Here is a 20,298-nt window from a genome sequence, read left to right on the forward strand (position 1 = left end):
ATATGCCTAATTTTTTTCATGGAAAAGCATAGCAGACACTTCAGACTACACTGTTTTGTATAGTCTTGGTTACAGGATAAATGAAAACTTGGACTTGGAAAACTTCCCCATTCTTGTTCAACTGGTGCCATAAATCTTTTGGCTGAGCGCACACAGGGATGCAGCTTACATTCTCAACTCTGTACAACATTTCAGCACATAATTTAAGCTGATGTTTCAGTCTTTGGAATGGAGTTTCAAACCATTCCAATATGACTGAATGTTCAATCACTGAGTCAAGGCTCCTTCAACGTTACCAGCATGTGAATCTGCTGAAAGTTTGGACGGTGGTCTGATTTTTTTTTTGTAAATATTAGTTTAAAACCATACAAAATATTACAGCATAGGTAAATGACAGATATTTGAATTTTGAGCAAATATAAGCCTTGTAATAAACCAAACAACAGCTGGTATGTATTAAATTACCCTCCTCGATCATAAAACTTTGGCTCTTAGACAAGAATTTAAAGCTATACAACACGTGTGGTCTGGGAACTGCAAAGAATTTTCTCTTTACAAATCTCCAAGCTCATGATGGAAATAAATCCACCTAAATGATTACATTTAACTCATGGTAAGTTTAGTCAGCAATGCAATAGAATAGAAATAATCTCCAGTTGTGATATGAAAGACTTGAGGAATTGCAGATCATACAGTCGCCACACATATCAAAACTTTTGTCGTCATTTCCAATTCCCAACATCAATGCAGTTTACACCTTTGGGTTTTTAAGATTTTTTTTTCCCCTTGGGTGTGGATTATGCTGATAATGCCCCCTTCCCCCAACCAGTTATTACAATGGCAGGTTTATAAAAATGAACCAACATATTCCCATAGAATAAAGGCAGACCTCAGACGAAAAGGCAGAAAGGATGCTATAAGGAGACATGCAAACACTTGGGAAAGGGCCTTAACCACTGAACCTACGCCAAATAGAATTAGTAGATACCGCATTGTTTACTACAGTCCATGACACACAAAATTGGAACAATGCAGAGATTGGTATCCCTTGTGGAAATATTTACTTCAAAAATAATTCTGAATGCATTAAATAGAAATGAGCACTAAACAATCTGAAATAGTTCACATTTAATGTTATCCAAATTTATTGTTGATATTAGAACCCAGAAATCCTAAAATGTGAGATTTGAAATTAAATTCAGTAAATTAAGCAAATCATGACAACATTCCAGCAATGGTACTGAAGTAGTGTTCCAGAACTAGCCCAATTGCATCCAAGCTGATGCAATACAGCTACAATAGTGGCATCCAACTGGCAATATGGAAAACTGCCAAGTTATGTCCAGAGAAAGCTAATTACTACACTATCAGTCAAGTCTCAATCAGCAAAGTGATGGAAAGGGTTGAGAATGCTATTAAGCCAGATTTGCTCAACAACTTAACTGTAGCTCAGTTCAGGTTCAGTCAGGGCCACCTTGCTCCTGACCTCATTACAACTTTGTTCAGAATATGATCAAAAATGTTGAAACCCAGAGGTTAGAGAAGTGTGACTGCCCTTGACATCAATGTAATTTGACTGACTATAGCATCAAGCCGCCACTGCAAAATGGGAGTCAGATTGGGAGGAAAGCTCCAACTTCGATCATAAAAGGAGCTTTGCTGTAGTTGCTGCAAGTCCAAGGATATCACAGAAGAAACTTTTCGGGGTGGCGTTCTCAGCTCAACTATCACCTGTGTCACCTCTATCCATGACAAGATCAGAAATAGGAATGTTAACTGATGACTGCACTGTCCAACAACATCCACAACTCTTCAGAATTGAAGCAGCCCAAATCCAGACACAGCAAGACATGGGGAACATCCCAGCTTAGGTTGATAAATGCTAAGTAACATAGCACACAAGTGCTAGGCAATTATCATCTCCAACAGGAGAAAATCTTAACAATTGCCCTTGGTGTTCAATGGTGTTACTGTCACTGAATCCCCTATTATCTACATCGTTGGGGTTACCATTGAACAGAGACTGAACTGGAGCAGCCACATGAGAAAGTCATACGCTATGAATTTAGTAATTCACCCCGGACCTCCCCAGTGCTTGTCCACAAGCATACTATGAAATATTCTCCACTTGTTTGAATGCTTGAAGCTTCAACAACATAAACAGCTTGATAGAATCTAGGACAAGGGAGTCCACTTGATTACGACATTCAACATTTCACTTTCTCCACTATTGAGATACTGCAGTATCTACAAGATGCACTACAGCAATACAATAGCATCTTTCAAACCTGCAACAACCTCAACCACAGACAAACGTGTGGCAGTGGTGGCATGGGACATCACTACCTATAGCTCTGTGACTAACTCACTGCATAAGAGGGTGCCGATTGATTGGACTATAATTAGATTAATGATGCTACAGGAACAGTTTTACTTAACTAATTAAAATCAAAACAAGCAGGAATAACTCTGATTTGTTGGACTGTTATGGGAATGCAGCAGAGATTGGTGGTCTCCACTGCCCTTCATTGAATGATTGCATTGCATTTCTTGTACTTCAGTCTTGATGAGTCCAAGACAGAAGCTCAATGTTGAGGTTTCTTATTTGCAGTGTTTAAGTTGAGAGGCAATAAATATTGGTCTATCCAGCAATGCCACGTGCCATGAACAAAAAAAGCACAAGAATAAATGTACTGGATTGTTGTAAAAAACCTAACGTTCACAAAAGGTTCATGGAAATTGCCATTGCTGTTTAATCTGGTCTATATGCAACTCTACACTATGTAGGCAGCTTTTAGTGACATCTGAAGACCTCGGCAGACACTCAGTTGCACAAAATCGGAGATGTGCAAATTCAAACAGCGAGTTCCGCTTTGACAGCAATGTGTACGCTTAAGGACAAATATAAAGCTTTTGTTCTCAAAAATCCAAACTAACAGTTTGCACATTAGACAATCAGTACCTCTATTTAAGTTAGTGGCCAAATCACAGAGGCACCAGTAACAAAAGTTTACAAAATTACAGAGTAAAGATGTGCCCACAGTGCTTGCTTACTCATCTGGACAGTTTTCTATAGTGCTCAAAGGGCAGAGCTTGGTGTGACAGAAGTGTTCATTACATTCTGGCATAAAGGATTTAGCAGCTATTTTATACCACTACTGAAATATATGCAAATTACATCTGCGTCATAAGGGAAAGGGAAGATGGTTACACAAGTGATTTTACGAGTCATTTGGTACTACCTCTATCTTTTAAAAAGTTAATTTGTCAGACAATTTCTATTTATTCATGGTCAACTCGAATTCTATGACTTCATAACCAGCACTTCAAATAATCATTCAGACAATAATATTTATATATACTAGGTCAACAACAAATTCAACACACAAGAATACAATAGACAGCTGTAACCAATGCTTGGAGTCTGATTTATACACTGCTCGTCTCAGATTTTCCCAAAGTAGAATGCCAAATTTCATGGTAAATTGTTTCTTAGTTTGTTCCCACATAGACTGAATTAACTGTGTTTGTTTTTCTAATAGTCTATCACCTAAACAAACTTCATTCAATGCTGATGAGATACTGCAGCTGGCAGTGAACTGTTTCACGAGATTGCAGTCTAAGTTAAAATGCAAGAGTCTTGCCTTTTAAACTTACTTTAATGACTTTGCCTCTTCAGTTGAAGTCAGTGGTCCCACATTCAAAGATACGGGCTCCTTCTTCTTATCAATCTACAAAGAATGAAAAGCATTTAGATGCAGAAGTATAGCATGCATGCCATCTTCCAATCCAAGACAACGAAAATATTAGTGTGCATATATTTACTATTTGTAAGCCTGTGTATTTAGGTTTCCCGTTCCTTTAAGTTCTATTTGTGGTGGCTGCCTTCTGGTAACTCACTCAGCTGATCATCCTTCATAAGCCAGTTTGAAACAGACCATTCAGGAAGGGCTTAAACAATCGTTTAAAAATCCAGAACATTCAGAACAGATGTGCCAGCAGAAGTCAATGGATAACCATTAGAAGCGGCAACATTGCATCCATTCCTATTTCTGGGGTTTCCAGATGAAGTGAAGCTTCAATTTATTAATCACAAAGAGTCTACGGGGAAAATAAAATGCACTCTCACACCGGAGATATTTCTCAATTATGCATTTTATCTAAAAATCACAAGAAACTGATTGTTGCTACAGGTGCTCTCAGAAACAAACATAGTTGTAAACAATGTAAAAAAATTTGAAAAGGTGAGCTCTTCCTGAAATTGTTCCATGGTTACTATAGTTTTGAAACAAAGGATAAAAATAGTTGTGTCTCCTAGTCTTCCAATTACCATTCACATAATATTCTACAGGGGTGCGGAAGAAACTTTTCATAAGTTAAATTGAAAAATAGTTTGTGATGAGCAGAGTAGGTACAGTCAAATCTTAGAGGTGCAGTTACAATATTAAGCTAACACAAATGCCACAACATTGTTCATAGCATAGGATAGAACATCTTTGGACAAAATACAAAAACAGTGTCCCACATAATATACAATATACTATTCCAGTAATTTGGATCCATCATTGGTGTATATTTAAGGCCAAGATGTCGAATTGCTACACAGATCAATCCTGAAATCAATTAAAAGGCAATTTTTGAGGTAGATCCTGACATAAATTAGACCATAAATAGCTCTGGCAGGAAATGAATATAAATCCCTAAAATGCTTTTCCTTCTTTGTTACTATGTCCAGCAACTTGTATAAATGACAACACATTTTATATCATATACACGGAATAGATACTTAATCCTATAAGCAAGTAATCGCCATGAATAAGTTGACAATGCATTTCTTTTACATTAAAAGGCTGGAACAGTTTAAACATCTGAACATAGCTCACTCTTGAGATTTCCTGATGGTTTAAGGCATTCAAATGAACAACATGCATTAGATCCCCAAGCTGTACTGACTTATCAGATCTTGACAGGATAGCAATGTTGGCATTACAGTTTGACTCTGTCTCCAAGTAAGCTTTGCTGAAATTCTGAAATTACAGTAAGAATATCTGGTAGTCTCATTCAAACTAAATGGTCACAGTCAAGGCTCACAAAAGAAAAATGATCACGACATAATGGAAAACTGCCAGAGTTTGGGAACTATACTCTAGCAAGTGTCACTGATTTGATAATGCAGAAAATTAGATACAGCAAAGGCTGCATGCATTCATTACTCTGAGAAGGCAGCTGGAACCTCTGAAGATAAAATGCAAAATGTAAAATAAAATCAAAAAACTGAATATCTGTAGTCCAGACTTTCAGCCACTGATTCATGTGTCATTGGATCATCATATTAAGGTCATGACGCTTCAAAATCTTACCTCTCCCTGCATGTTCAAGACAACGTTCACAGTTGCTAGTAGAGTACCAAATGACGGAGCAACATCAGAATCAAATGCCGGAGTCGTAAAGCTCAGGACAAAAAGCATATCATATTCAGCCAGATCCAGGGACTATACAAATGAAACAACAACATTATATACAAAGGAAAGAAGGAAAGGTGTTCATTAGCATTCTTCTACATTATGTATTTGGCAAACAGAGTCATGGCACCAGTAGGTGAGATTCCAGCAGAATGATTCTTTTCAGTCCAAATGCCCATACACATGCTTCAATATAATAGGTGAGCCGATAACTCTTTGGTATTCACTCGTGCGACATGGACATTGCTGGGTGGCCAGCACTTATTGTCCGTTCCTAGCAGCCCTTGAACTGAATGACTTGCTAGGCCATTTTACAGGGCAGTTGAGAGTCAATCACACATAGACCAGACTGGCTGAGGATGGCAGATTTCCTTCTGTACAGAGGAGGGTCTTTGATGATCAACAATGCTTTCATGGTCATCAGTAGGTTCTTAACTTTATTGAATTCAAGTTGCAACTGACAATTGTGGGATTCAAACCCAGGTCCCCAGATCATGAGCTGAGCTTCTGGTTTAATAGCCTAGCAATAATACCATCAGGTCATCAAATAAACTACTTGTGTAGTTTACCAGTGTAAGTGATTTCAATGCTTAATACTTAATAGACTTCATTCCCACACAAAGTCCTATTCATAAGACTGTGCATTTCATGACCACGCTGCCAAGAAAGGCATGGAAAATTTATAAATTTATATGGACCATGATTCCAGCATATTATACTAGTGAGGCATCACACTGGAACTCTCAGTAACAAACAGCATCAAACTATTTTTGCTTTTAATAATCAGCTATGTTTATTGCAGGAATTCTTAGGCAACAGTTATTTACCTGGTCTAGCAGTATCTGGGAGAGATCTGGGGTAAAATGTCGAACAGCTGCTAATGTCTTACTCAGAATCCCAAGCAGACTAGACTGGACTTTCAGCAGTGCACGCTGCTCCATTTCCTCTTTTTCTGTGTTTTGTTGTTTCGTTAGAGTCTGAATGGATTTTGGTTGTCGAGGGAGAATTGCAGATGGAATAGTGTCACCATTCTTCACCTGTGAAGGCAATTATATTTGGCAAAAAATACTGTTCATTTTCTCCTAGAGGTTACATATTCAACTTTTAAAACATAGAAACGCTCCCTCATTCTGACGAGTGGCTTCACTTTCTTGACTAAACTTGCAATGCATGTACACTGTACACCAATGTCATTGAAGTCTCAACTGAGACTATCCCAATGCGTTTTTATACAAGAATTGCCAATTTCATCATCACAGCACTTCCATATATGGACAACTTGATTTAAACATATGCAGCAGCCAAACATTTAATTTCCAATTATTTCAAATTTTTTATCATCTACAACAATGTATCTGAGAGAAACCCCCAAAATCGCTTCTAAAAATGAAAAATTTCTTGTCCAAGATTTGCCTCATGAACAAATAAGGTCATCTACAACAGCCAGAAATAAAAGTATTAGAAGTCAACTTTCTGTAAGGAGTTTGTAATAGATTTCACTCAGTCTCTGAAATCCTGTACAAAATCAAATTCAAGTACTGTCTTTATTTAAAACCCTAGCTGACATTCTCCACGACCCCCACACCCCCATCCATCCTCTTCTCTCAAAATGTTTAACTTCCTCATTGATTTCCACTGTCATTCGCCCTACGGCCATTATTCATGTTACACATGCATGGTGAGTGCTAATTTTGAAAGACTTCATCCAAGGTAACCCTATCATAAGCTGACTATCCACAATACTTTCAAGTAAGGGCATCCAGAGTAGAAATCTGTTGTTGTGATTCTGCCCACAGTAGCAACAGAACCTGGATTGTCTTCACTTGTAAGGCTCTAGGGCAGGAAGTAACCCTCTGGATTAGAGGGACAAATTAAAGAATGTGTTTTTCTGTTTTGGTCAGCTGGTTTCTAAACCTGATCCACTGGGAAAAGGTTAGCAAGTGGATTGGTTATGTCATTTCATTCATAAAACCCACAACTCAAGATTCAAATTAACACACAATGCTTTTACATAAAGGCTCAAATCATACATTTGAACATATGATTTAAGACCAAGAATAGATCAGACCCTCTAGCTTGCCCTGCCAATTTATTAAGATCATCAGTGCTATAGTTTTGATTAGCCCGAATAACCACAGACTCCCTTGTTAGTCAAGAATCTATCCTGCTCTGTCATAGCATTCAATGACTCCCATCCCCACTACTCTCTGCGGAAAATCATATCTCACAAACTGGATTGCGTTTTTTGAGGAAGTAACAAAGAGGATTGATGAGGGCAGAGCAGTAGATGTGATCTATATGGACTTCAGTAAGGCGGTTGACAAGGTTCCCCATGGGAGACTGATTAGCAAGGTTAGATCTCACCGAATACAGGAAGAACTAGCCATTTGGATACAGAACTGGCTCGAAGGTAGAAGACAGAGGGTGGTGGTGGAGGGTTATTTTTCAGACTGGAGGCCTGTGACCAGTGGAGTGCCACAAGGATCAGTGCTGGGTCCTCTACTTTTTGTCATTTACATGAATGATTTGGATGCGAGCATAAAAGATACAGTTAGTAAGTTTGCAGGTGACACCAAAATTGGAGGTGTAGTGGACAGTGAAGGGGGTTACCTCAGTTTACAACAGGATCTTGACCAGATGGGCCAATGGTCTGAGAAGTGGCAGATGGAGTTTAATTCAGATAAATGTGATGTGCTGCATTTTGGGAAACTAAATTTTACGCGACTAATACACTTACTGGTAAGGTCCTAGGGAGTGTTTGTGAACAAAGAGACCTTGGAGTGCAGGTTCATAGCTCCTTGAAAGTGGAGTCGCAGGTAGATAGGAGAGTGAAGGTGGCGTTTTATTGGTCAGACTACTGAGTACAAGAGTTGGGAGGTCATGTTGCAGCTGTGCAGGACATTGGTTAGGCCACTGTTGGAATATTGCAATTCTGGTCTTCCTATCGGAAAGATGCTGTGAAACATGAAAGGGTTCAGAAAAGGATGTTGCCTGGGTTGGAGGATTTGAGCTATAGGGAGAGGCTGAACAGACTGGGGCTATTTTCCCTGGAACGTTGGATTCTTAGGAGTGACCTTATACAGGTTTACAAAATTATGAGGGGCATGAATAGGGTAAATAGGCAAAGTCTTTTCCCTGGGGTCAGGGAGTCCAGAACTAGAGGGAAAGGTTTAGGTGAGAGGGGAAAGATAATAAAAGAGACCTATGGTGCAACCTTTTCACACAGAGTGTGGTATGTGTATGGAATGAGCTGCCAGAGGAAGTGGCGGAGGCTGCTACAATTGCAACATTTAAGAGGCATTTAGATGGGTATATGAACAGGAAGGGTTTGGAGGGATATGGGCCGGGTGCTGGCAGGTGGAATTAGATTGGGTTGGGATAGCTGGTCGGCATGGACGGGTTGGACCCAAGGGTCTGTTTCCATGTGTACATCTCTATGACTCTATAAAAGAGTTCCAAATACTCACAACTGAGGAAAACTTTCTTTCTCATCTCCATCTTAAACTGGAGACCCTTAATTTTTAAACCGTACCCTCTAGTTCTGGTCTTTTCCACAAGGGAAAAACATCCAACATCAACATTTCCTCATTAGATAAACCAACTCCATCCAAGGTATCAGTTAAATGAACCTTCTCTGAATTGTTTTTATTGCATTTATATCCTTTGGAGATTAGAAGAACAAATCTGTACACAGCACTTCAATGTAGCCTCAAAGCTCTACACCATTGTAGCAAAGTGTCCCAAATTTTATATTCCTTTCCTCCAATAAATCTAACAGTTTGATTCCAAATCATTTGTTGATCCTGCACACATTCATTTGTGATTCATGTATCAGGAGTCCCAGATACCTCATGCCTCCTAGTTCTGCAATCTTTTTCTGTTTAAATAATATGCTGCTTTTCTAACCTTCCTGCCCAAGTGGACAATTCCATCTGCCAAAATTTTGCCTACTCACAACCTATCCACAATATATCCACTTGTACAGTCTATTCTCTGTTCACAATTTATTTTCAATCTTTGTACCATTAGCAAATTTAGCAACCATATCATCTCAAAGCAATTAACTTTAAACTAAGGTATTAAATATTTGACATTTGACAATCATAGTTCAAGTCAAATTAAAAGACAATATGTACTGACCTGCAAATAATGCTGAAGCACCTTTGGACTATGAAGCAGAAAAGTGCATGTCTGACATAGGTAACATAGGTTCACCTGAAATACACAGAAAAGGTGGTTAACTACAACAACTTTCACTTGTCCTGCACTGGAGATTAAGATGAAAAACGCTGAGGTTCTTACCTCTGATTACATTTGATTAAATAGCTCAACTGGAACAGTGCATTGAAAGGATTTCAATTTTCAATTATTTGAGAAGAGGAAGTGATCACTGAAATTCCAGATTACAAAATGCTTGAGCGAAAGCATACCTGTACATCTCTAAGGAGCTGTGGCAGGTGAAAACGCCACTCTTTGATGAAGTTAGAGAGCTGAAGAATGAACCCAACCGTGTGATCAACTTCATCGAGGCAAGCCAAGCTCTGCACCTTTCGGACTGCATCCAAGCACTATGAAGGTTGATCAAAGATAACAACAGATACATTGATGTACAAAATCAATATAATGCTTAAAAGCTCCATCTATTCATAAATTTAAAATGACCTAAAACCATCCTTTAGACACATCTGTTAATGTACTGGATTTTTCAAAGACCTCTTTCATGTCAATCCTAGATTAAAAGGCAGAAAGCAACTGTTGGTGAGATAGATATGTTACTGAGACTACGTTATTATTCTGGAAAGTGCACCATCTAGTGGCCTGGAAGATATCCATAGCTAATCTGAGCATCCAAACAGAGTATATAGCATTTGGCAATTCTAACCCATTGTACCATTTAAGAAGGCCCAGACTAAAATTTGATTTTCTGCCACATCCACACCTCCTCAATCCTCATTAGTATCTAAACATTTATCAAGCTGAGTCTTGAATATTTCAAATCTTAGTCAACATCAATTCTGAGTACTTCTGAGGAAGGGTCATTCGACTCGAAACGTTAACTCTGATTTCTCTCCACAGATGCAGCCGGACCTGAGCTTTTCCAGCAATTCCTGTTTTTGTCACTTGAAAAACAATCCACTTCAGGAATCAATCTAATGAACTATAGGGAAAGCACATCCTTTCTCACCTCTCTTAGTTGAATATCAAATGGTTATGGATAGATCAAGAGTTATATCAGAGCAGCAAGTCCTTCAGTGGCATTTATACTGTAGCCTCAAATTCAGCCTCCTGAATGAATCAAACTCCTACAGCACGAGACAATTCAGAGCACATCGTTCCTCCGCTTTCAAATTCACATAACTACCTGTTTGTTTTGCTCCCCCCCCATACATTTGCACATTACTTTTCTAATCCAATATAGGAATATTATACCCTCTTGAATACCTCAATTGAAACTGCCTCCACTACATTTCCACACATTGCATTCCTCATCCCCCGAACTGCTCATTGAGTGAAGAAGTTTCACATATCTCCCTTGCTTTATCTGCAAGTTCCTTTAAATCCTCTCATTCATATTCCTTTTACAAACCGGAACAGTTTTCCCCCCATCTACTCCATACAGATCATTCAGTTTTGAAAACTTCTCAAAAAGAGGCAGAATTAGCAAAACAGTTCAGTAACAATGAATTTAATTTTTCAAGTAATTTATGCACATTCATTAAATAGGATGCTGCAAATACAACCCCCCAGAAAATATGTCCCACTTCAATAGTATGCTAAACAGAAATGTTGAAACAAATGTAGAATTGGAATTTATGGAAAATGTTAAGAAATTCGACAAGGTTAGTACAGTTTTAAATGTTCCAAAAGAAAAACTTGCCCACACCTGCAATATCCGCTCTTGATGAACCCCAACAAAATCTAATGCTTCTGAAAGGAAGTTGTAGCGGAGTGATTTTAAAAGCCTTTCCATGAGTGACATGGTGAGCCGATAAACACCTGGCCAGGAAGGGGCATCCAGAGACTTGCGGGAGGATCCCAAAGTCTGAATTATAGGAAAAATGTTTTTAAATAGAGTTGAGACATTTACGATCCGATAAGCAGCATGTTATTTCAAGTCATTTCAACCTAACTGAATTAACACAGAAGTTAGTAAGCCATCTTGCTTAGCATAACTATAGACAAATAATGCATTACATTAGTCTGTGATACAGCTATAAACACACCTCCTCCAGTTATATACAGAGGAACCGCAATTATCCAAATACCAATTATCCCAATATCAGCGTATCCAAAGGAGATCTCGATGTCCCGATAGAAACATTACATCAAAGATGGGTTTCCAACACTGATTGCATCTTTTGCTTACAAAGATTAAAAATGAACTCCGCTTCCTGAAATGCTACTGAGAACAGTCCTGACTGATGGAAGTCCAGGCAGCATCTCCAAATGACTGACCTCCTGCCCCCTCTCTCTCTCCCCACACACATTCCCTGGAGTTCTACACAGGGGTGTACACTAAACCTCCCTTCCCCAGACATTGTCCTGTACAGGTCAAAGGTGGAACCTGTCAAAAAGGTGCAGTGAAAAGTTGTGTATGTGGCTGTATGTGTATGTGCGCTATTGTGGAGACTGACTCTGCTTTCCACCTCTCTCCATTTTTGAATAAGGGCATTAATATATTATCATTTTTTTTCAATTCCCAAAACTTTCCTGCATCCAGGAAATTGTGGAATATTATAACCAGTGGATCCAATATCTCTCCTGCCACTTCCTCCAAGAGCCTAGGATGCAGATCATCAGGCCCTGGGGACTTGTCTGCCTTTAATCCCAGTGGTTTGCTCAGTACTTGCTCCCCTAGTGATGACAGAAACATCAAATATAAAAAGGAAGGAAGTTACATTAAACCTGTATAAAACACTGGCATGGTCTCAACTGGAACATTCAGATGCATTCAGATCTGGGCTCCACTCTTAGGATTTAAAAGGGTGCAGAAAAGATGATAGAACGGTTCCAGGGATGATGAACTTCAATTACATAGATAGATTGTACAAGTTATGACTTAACTCTGAAGGGAAAACTGACCTCAGATTGCATAGAAATATCATAGTTGTGAACAGGCAGGAAAGAGTAAATAGAAATTGTGTCTTCTGGGGAATAGATCAAAAACCAAAGGGTACAGATTTAAGGCAATTGGCTAAATGAATGGCAACATTATTAAAACATTTTCATGTTGAGTGGTTAGGAGCTGGACTGCACTGCCCGAGAATGTGGAGACAGTAAATTTGAATTATCTGTAAAGGAAGAATGCTCAATATTCCAAGATAGCGAGTGGCTTTAAGTGAATTTTTCCTTTAAAGGGACAACACAAAGAATGGATGAAATGGTCATCTTCTGTGCTATAATCATTCTATGAATCTTAGTTCTCAATGAGATACAATTTCAACATAAGATTTAATCTAAACATAATTTAACGGGATGTATACAGAGGTATACACATCACACAAAGTGTTCACCCTACACTAGATCCACTTTGATCTCCAAACAACTCCTATTGTTTTTGTCCTGCATCATAGTCGGCATTACCTGTGCAGTCCCATTTGTACTCAGCTGGTAAACGCTTAGGAGCGGCAGACAAATGCTTGGTAGGACACCAGCTCCTGCCACTATAGCCGCTCCCTGAAAACAAAGAGAAACTTGAAATTAATAGAGAACAATTTCTTCACATGAACTAACTTATAGTTAAATGTACAGCATTGAAGTAATTGACTTTATTAAAGCACAAATCAAGAGCCATATAACATAAAATGAAGTGATCCAAGATGCTACTATCCGTGTTTTAATCCATACCAAGTCCTATTTTCCTATTAAATCTGACCTACATTAGCTCCCAGTCAAGCAGATAAATTTATTTTAAAATTCATAACCTTGCTTTCAAATCTTTCCATGTAATCACCTCTAGATCCACAATCTTGAGAAACCTGCATTCTTCCAATTCTGGCGTGAGCATCCCCAATCTTAATTGTTGCAACTATGGTAGCCATACTTGCATTGCTGAAGCACCAAGCTCTGGAATATGCTCTCAAACTCTCTCATTTTCTTCTTTTAGACACTCCTTAAAACCTACATCAATCACTATGCCTTCAGGCATTTGGCCTAATATCTCATGTGGCAAAATGTTATTTTGTTTTAAACTGCATCTGCAATATCCTGAGATTTATAACAATGTGCTAAATGTGACCTCATTATTGTGAGGGGACTATAATATTTTATTTACTACTTGAAAATACTTGGAAATAACAAATTCAACGTTCAGCCTTACAAATTTGTAATCATTCTCTATGACTGACATATTTTTAAAATGGACAGGCAGGAGACTGGAAGAACACAGCAAGCCAGGCAGCATCAGGAGGTGGAAGTGGGTATTGCAGATGCTGGAGAACAGAATGCTGCTGGAAAAGCACAGGTCAGGCAGCATCCGAGGAGCAGGAAAATCGATGTTTCGGGCAAAAGCCCTTCATCAGGAACTGCTCGAACCATCAATTTTCCTGCTCCTCAGATGCTGCCCGACCTGCTGTGCTTTTCCAGCACCACTCTAATCTAGCATCAGGTGGTGGAGAAGTCCTTCCTGAAAGAGGAAATCTGTTCAGAGAAAAGATCACCACCATGAAATGTCAACTGCTTCTCGCTCCAGCTGATGCAAGACCTGTTAAGAATTTCTAGCATTTTCTGTTTTTAATGAACCCTCACAGGCAACCAGATACACAATCCTTTATCTGAAATGCTAGGGACCAGCTGGTGTTCAGAATTTGGAACTTTTCGAATTTCACATTAAGTGACAGTTCAACAGTGAAATTTTTAAAAAATCTTACCAAACAGCAGACTCACAGATTAATGGACCCTGAGACAGAATTGAGGCCTGCCAGTGCTGGGCCATGCACCACCCCTATTTCACATCTGAGTGACATGCATCAAGTGGGTGTGGAGATGGGTTAACTGTTTGCACACCAAACAACCTTGTTAATGAGATAACAACTTCACAAAAACACCTTTGAATTTTGGAGTTTCTCAGATTTCGGATAAAGGGTTGTCTACCTGTATTATTAAAACTATTAGGATAAAAAAAAAGTACATACCTGCTGAGTTCTGGATAATACTAAAAGCAAGTGCAGAGATGCCTCTGCAAAATGTAGATTTTGTTTGACTCGAAGGCTAAGTTCCAGGGTACTAAGCATGGCAGGAAGGAATGGAACTTTCCGAGTAATCAAAAATAAATGGTTGCCACTTTCATCCATTTCATAAAGTTCTTTGGACAAATGCAGAGCCAGCACACATACCTGGAGACAAGATGACTAATTATACCATAGCCATAAATGTCACGTTATTAGATTTAGATCAGCCCTCTCCTAGGTACTTAATCACACAATTGTTTTCTCCCTTACCCCATCTTTCTGGTCCTTGTGCTGTAGCCGTGGTGCACATTCTGTCTCCATACAATCCTTATCATCAGACAAACCAGCATCTCCTGTTGTCAGTGCATGATGTGTTTGGTCAAACAGAACAATTGCCTCGTTATGTATGGTCTCACACACAGTCAGGAGCATTTGGGAATACTGGGAGATGTCAGAAACTAAAAAAGATTAAAAATTGTGAACTGTATACCAGTAGATAACTGCAAGTGAACTAAAAAAAAACAGGAGGATAACTAAATTTGAAATACGAAGTGTGTACAGCTCAGGTAATTTACAATATACAAAATGATTTTACAAATATTGTATACAACATAAATACTTGCTTCTGTCAAATCCATCTCTCTAAATGACATGCCTATCACGTGAAAATGTCATTTAAATTCATTTCTTCAGCTAACGGTCTGCTCAATCACACCCTTCATCGTCACTTTCAATGCCCTCACACCAAAGAAAACCATTTCTATCTCTCACCTTGCCATGTGCTCAGCACTAAACTGGATTTCCATAACCTTCAACTCAGAGGTGGAGCCTTGAATGTAAATGGTTTTTAAAAAAATGGTTTAGTTATTCCATGCCAGATCTGGGCGAATTGCTTAAAGCACCACCAGCTTATGTTCTCAACGGTGAAAATGTCACCTTGTTCCAAAATCATGCTGGAATACAAAAGGTAACCATCATATTCCCCTGCTTCTTTTCTCAATCTCAAGCCAGTGTGTTAAATTCTTCTCACATCTCCTTCATCCACCTCAAGCAAGCATGAGGCGGCCATCGATGTCTTCGATGGAGACTGACTGATCAGCTCTCTCATTTCCCATCCATATCTGGATACAGCAGACTGAAACAATGCCAAGGCTTCCGCTGCTCCAACTCCACAGTTGCATCTTTCTCTAGTGTTTCTCCTATTTTTACTCATTCTTTGTCCAAACTCATCTTGCCTATGAAACTCATCGCCTGCCTTAACAACACAATTCCCACCAACTTTCCGATCACCAAACCTCATCTTGTGGATCCCACATCAGCAATTATTTATTGTTCTCTCCTCAGGTTCTGCCCTACAAAGGCAGCAACCATCACCTCTCTCCTCAAAAGGCAATTGACCTGAATGCTCTTGCAGTCAATTATACCATTTCAATCATCCTTAGCTCTGAAAATTCTGCAAATATACCATCACCAGCATGTTCCCCAGAACTCCAATCTGGTATGTTTCTCCCATAGTACAAAAATGGTTGTTAGCCACAAAAGGGAAGCTTTCTTTCTCCTTTCCAGTTCTTGACAGGTGGTCACACCATTTCTTCGAAATTCTTACTATCATCCAGCTTGATGGGACTCCACTGCTACAAAAGCTGTTGTCCCCCAGTGATCTATCCTTGTCCCGTTTTTCCTCATCTACAAGTTACCCCTCAGCATAAATATCCAAAAACACAGCAAGTTCCACATGAGCACTGATGATATCCACCAGCACTCCACTTCCCTTAATCCTAACACAGTCGCTAAATTTTAAAACTGGCAACTAGATGAACAGAAATTTGAACTGTTCCTCATTTCAACTTACAGACCAAGTGAGCATGTCTTCCCTGGCCCATCCTCAAACTGTTGAGGGTCGCCAAGACTTTTTGTGGATGGTTAAAACCTGGAATTACCAGACTGTGGTTGGTGATGTTTGCAGTCAAATAGATATATGCCTGGTGTCAGTTTCTAGAGTGTGCAGTGTGTTCCAGTAAGGGCTACGAGATTATAGTACAACAAACAATATAAGTATAATAAATATTTTGTTAACTGGCACCTATGGGACCAGGAGGACCAGATGATCAAGAGGTCCACATAATCAATGTAGAAACACACTAAGTTCATAGAACTGTAATACTTTTACCTGTTATACTGTAATACAGTTATACTTTATTTACAGCATAAATCACTTAAATAATAATGCACCTTTGCCTTAAATAAAACTTACCAGTAAAGAACTTTCTCACCTGTACCTTCAACTGACTACTCAGACTTGTGGAAATTGCAATACAGTAAACTTCTGATATTTGAGTGTATAATCTTTGCTAGTTTATCAAGAGTGGAAAAAGTGAGGACTGCAGATGCTGGAGATCAGAGCTTAAAAATGTGTTGCTGGAAAAGCGCAGCAGGTCAGGCAGCATCCAAGGAGCAGGAGAATCGACGTTTCGGGCATAAGCCCTTCTTCAGTCGATTCTCCTTCTCCTTTGATGCTGCCTGACCTGCTGCGCTTTTTCCAGCAACACATTTTTAAGCTCTAGTTTATCAAGAGTGCCCATTCATAAGATACCATTTAAAAACAAAGTTTGCTGTATAAGCTTTGATACTCGCTGAGTGAAACGACAGTAATACCACCTTTCCAAAAACAACTGGAGTAATTGACAAAAAACATTAAACTAACCATGGCCTTTTTCTTTCCTAAAGCAAATCATCGTTCTGAATTTTACAAGAACAAGTATTGCTACAAATTATACGCCTTCCCACATGCCCAACATCTCAGTTTTACATGTGCATCATCCCGTTTCATGTGGAGCCCATTCCATTTTTTGTTTTAAGGATGCTAACCTTAGCCACTAGATATACACCCGTTTTTCATGCAAACTCGAACACTGCTTTAAGGCAACACAGGATGCAATCTCTGTGGAAGTATTAAGAAAGAAACTGACATCCTCACCTCGCAACCGTTTGATCTGAAGAGTAGTTATGATAGCCGAAAATATTTTTGCCTTGGTCTTCTCCATAAAGTACTGGTTACTCTGTGACAGACTCTCTAGAATTTGGTCCAGTGGGTCCAGAATTTTAGACACTTGAACAATGATGCTGAAAAGGGAAAGAAAATTGGAAACCCAGTGTTTTGCACCATTACATCATTACTGGCCAAAGATCTGCATTATATTCCATTCCTTAAATAAGATTACAAGGCGAAATAGTTTTCCACAGTTTCAGTTACCCACAGCCCGAACAGATTATATGGAATGTTCCAGAACCGGGACCAGGGAGGTAAATTTCCCATTTAAATGAATGGGTTTGCTCCAAACTGCAGTTTCGGGATTCCGTATTGGAACCTATCCCCCATGGATATGGGGTGGTTGGGGGGCGGGGTGGGGACTACTGTAATAATAGAAACAAAGCAACATTCAGAGATATGCTCTCGATTTGTGCCAGGATCTGGAATTGGGCAACAAAAATAATTTGCCCTTTTCAGCATATTTAATATACATGAAGCACTATATAGTATCTCAATTTTTAACATTTTCTAGTAAAGAACAGGCAACAAAATAGGTGGAACTTTGCATAAATTTCAACTGAAATGCACAATCCATGTTGAAAAATGAAAAAGATGTTACTCTGGTTTCTTCAACTTCATACTTTTGCTTCCTACCTTTTCCATTGTTTCAACAAGATTAGGAGGAGTGTTGCCAACATAGACCCCATTCGCAAACATGAAGCAGATGAAGGCACCAACAGCTATCAAAAAGAAAGGCATTTTTTTTAAAGCAAGAGTCCAGTGTAAAAAGGTGGGCTTGAAACAAACTTGCACACTTCCAACGAATGTAAATCTTATCAGAACATGTGTAAGAAGGGTGTGTGTGTGCGCGCGCGCACACGCGCTGGACATGTTCTCTAATCCCATCAATTTAAAATTATGAATTAAGATCCATAGCAATGCCTTGACCAGAGTCCACTTATAAATCAATCAGCACTCTCATGCAGTATGTGGTTTGCCTTTTACACTGGTATTTCTTGCAAATTGTGCTGAAGAGTGTAAGACAAAGTTCAACAAGATTTTTTTTTCAGGAATTTGATTGCATTACAGAAGAACTCACCAAAACTTTGGTTCCCTCTAGAACATCTTGCAATAACTGCAATCGTAAAGAATTATCACACAGATGCATCACCTCTACCTGAGGAAGAAAAACCTCAATTATTTGGCGATACGAGTGCTATTGCACAATGTAAGTGGTTCAACGTACTGGTTAATCTGCAGAGATATTAACATCCTAGATTGGACATGAAATTTAAAAAAGGGGAAGTGGCCTTCAATCTGTTACATATGCACCCATTGCCATTTTTACACGCTCGAAAGAAAGAGTAACAAAGACTGGCAAGATTGGTCAAACTTCTCATTGAAATTGGGATGTTTAGTCATGGTCACTAGAACATACTGCATTTTTGCATAACTGAGCACATGGGAGCAGTAGTATAATAGTTATGTAAACAGACAGCAATCCAAAGTTCCATGCTACATGGTTAACTCAGGGCAATGTGTGCCCCCTACACATTTTGCCCACATCTAAGAAATACTTTTAAGATGTCAGCTGTGCATTAAGCACTATCCATTAAAATCTATTTTCATAAAGCCACATCTACTATTTCATTAATTTAATTGACACAGTCTCTCAGAATATGGGGGGAGTGATGGCCATAATGATATTATCACTAGACAGCCTCCATCACTTGCTCTGGCAGTTCATTCCATACACGCAGCACCGTGTGAAAATGCTGCCCCTTAGGTCCTTTTGATGTCTGTCCCATTGCACCTTAAACCTTTGCCCTCTAGATTTGGACTCTCCTCCCCTGGGAAAAAGACCCTGTCGATTTTCCCTAACCATGGCTCTCATGATTTTATAAACCCTCATAAGGTCACCCCACAGCCTCCAACGATCCTGGGAAAATAGCCCCAGCCTATTCAGCCTCTCCCTATAGCTCAAACAATCCAACCCTGGCAACATCCTTGTAAATCTTCCCTTCAGGAAATTATAATTATCAAGAATCTGCATGGGTGTATGATTAGGAAGGGGTCAGAGGGATATGGGCCAAATGCTGGCAAAAGGGAGTAGATTAATTTAGGATATCTAGTAGGCATGGACAAGTTGGACCGAACTGTCTGTTTGGAAGCTGTACATCTCAATGACTGTACAACTATTAATCTAGAGACCTAGGTAAAAGCCCTGGGGACACAGGTTCAAATCCTGTCATGGCAGAAAGTTGAATTTAATAAAAATCTAGGATTTGAGTCTAATGATGACCATGTACCATTGCTGACTGTCCAGAAAAAAAAAACATCTGTTCACTAATGTCCTTCAGGTAAGAAAATCTGGCATCCGCAACCAGTGGGGCCAACGTACATCCAAAGAAACGTGGCTGACTCTCGACTGCCCTCTGGCCAATTAGAGATGGGAAATAAACATTGGCCTGGTTAGCAACGCCCACGTCCCATGAAACAAAGTATATTAAAAAAAACTCAAACTGTGGCTCAGTGGTTAGCACTGCTGCGCCTCAGTGCCCTGGGATGCAGGTTCAAATTCACCCTCAGGCAACTGTCTGTGTCAAGTTTGCATGTTCTCCCTGTGCCTGTATGA

General features: G+C 39.3%; 1 protein-coding gene across 1 annotated transcript in view; it reads right to left on the reverse strand.

Annotated features, from left to right (window-relative positions):
* Positions 1 to 20,298, reverse strand: part of nup188 (nucleoporin 188) — a 102,223-nt gene that overhangs the window by 5,168 nt on the left and 76,757 nt on the right. Inside the window, exons 32-43 of the mRNA XM_072565593.1 lie at positions 18,763 to 18,840; positions 18,318 to 18,403; positions 17,610 to 17,755; positions 14,903 to 15,090; positions 14,597 to 14,797; positions 13,047 to 13,139; positions 11,347 to 11,505; positions 9,893 to 10,030; positions 9,603 to 9,677; positions 6,290 to 6,499; positions 5,361 to 5,492; positions 3,658 to 3,731 (exon numbers count right to left, since the gene is read on the reverse strand). Coding sequence (XP_072421694.1) covers positions 3,658 to 3,731; positions 5,361 to 5,492; positions 6,290 to 6,499; positions 9,603 to 9,677; positions 9,893 to 10,030; positions 11,347 to 11,505; positions 13,047 to 13,139; positions 14,597 to 14,797; positions 14,903 to 15,090; positions 17,610 to 17,755; positions 18,318 to 18,403; positions 18,763 to 18,840 — 1,580 coding nt within the window. The remainder of the gene's footprint in view (positions 1 to 3,657; positions 3,732 to 5,360; positions 5,493 to 6,289; positions 6,500 to 9,602; positions 9,678 to 9,892; positions 10,031 to 11,346; positions 11,506 to 13,046; positions 13,140 to 14,596; positions 14,798 to 14,902; positions 15,091 to 17,609; positions 17,756 to 18,317; positions 18,404 to 18,762; positions 18,841 to 20,298) is intronic.

Source organism: Chiloscyllium punctatum, chromosome 49, assembly GCF_047496795.1.
Source record: "Chiloscyllium punctatum isolate Juve2018m chromosome 49, sChiPun1.3, whole genome shotgun sequence".
NCBI lineage: Eukaryota > Metazoa > Chordata > Chondrichthyes > Orectolobiformes > Hemiscylliidae > Chiloscyllium > Chiloscyllium punctatum.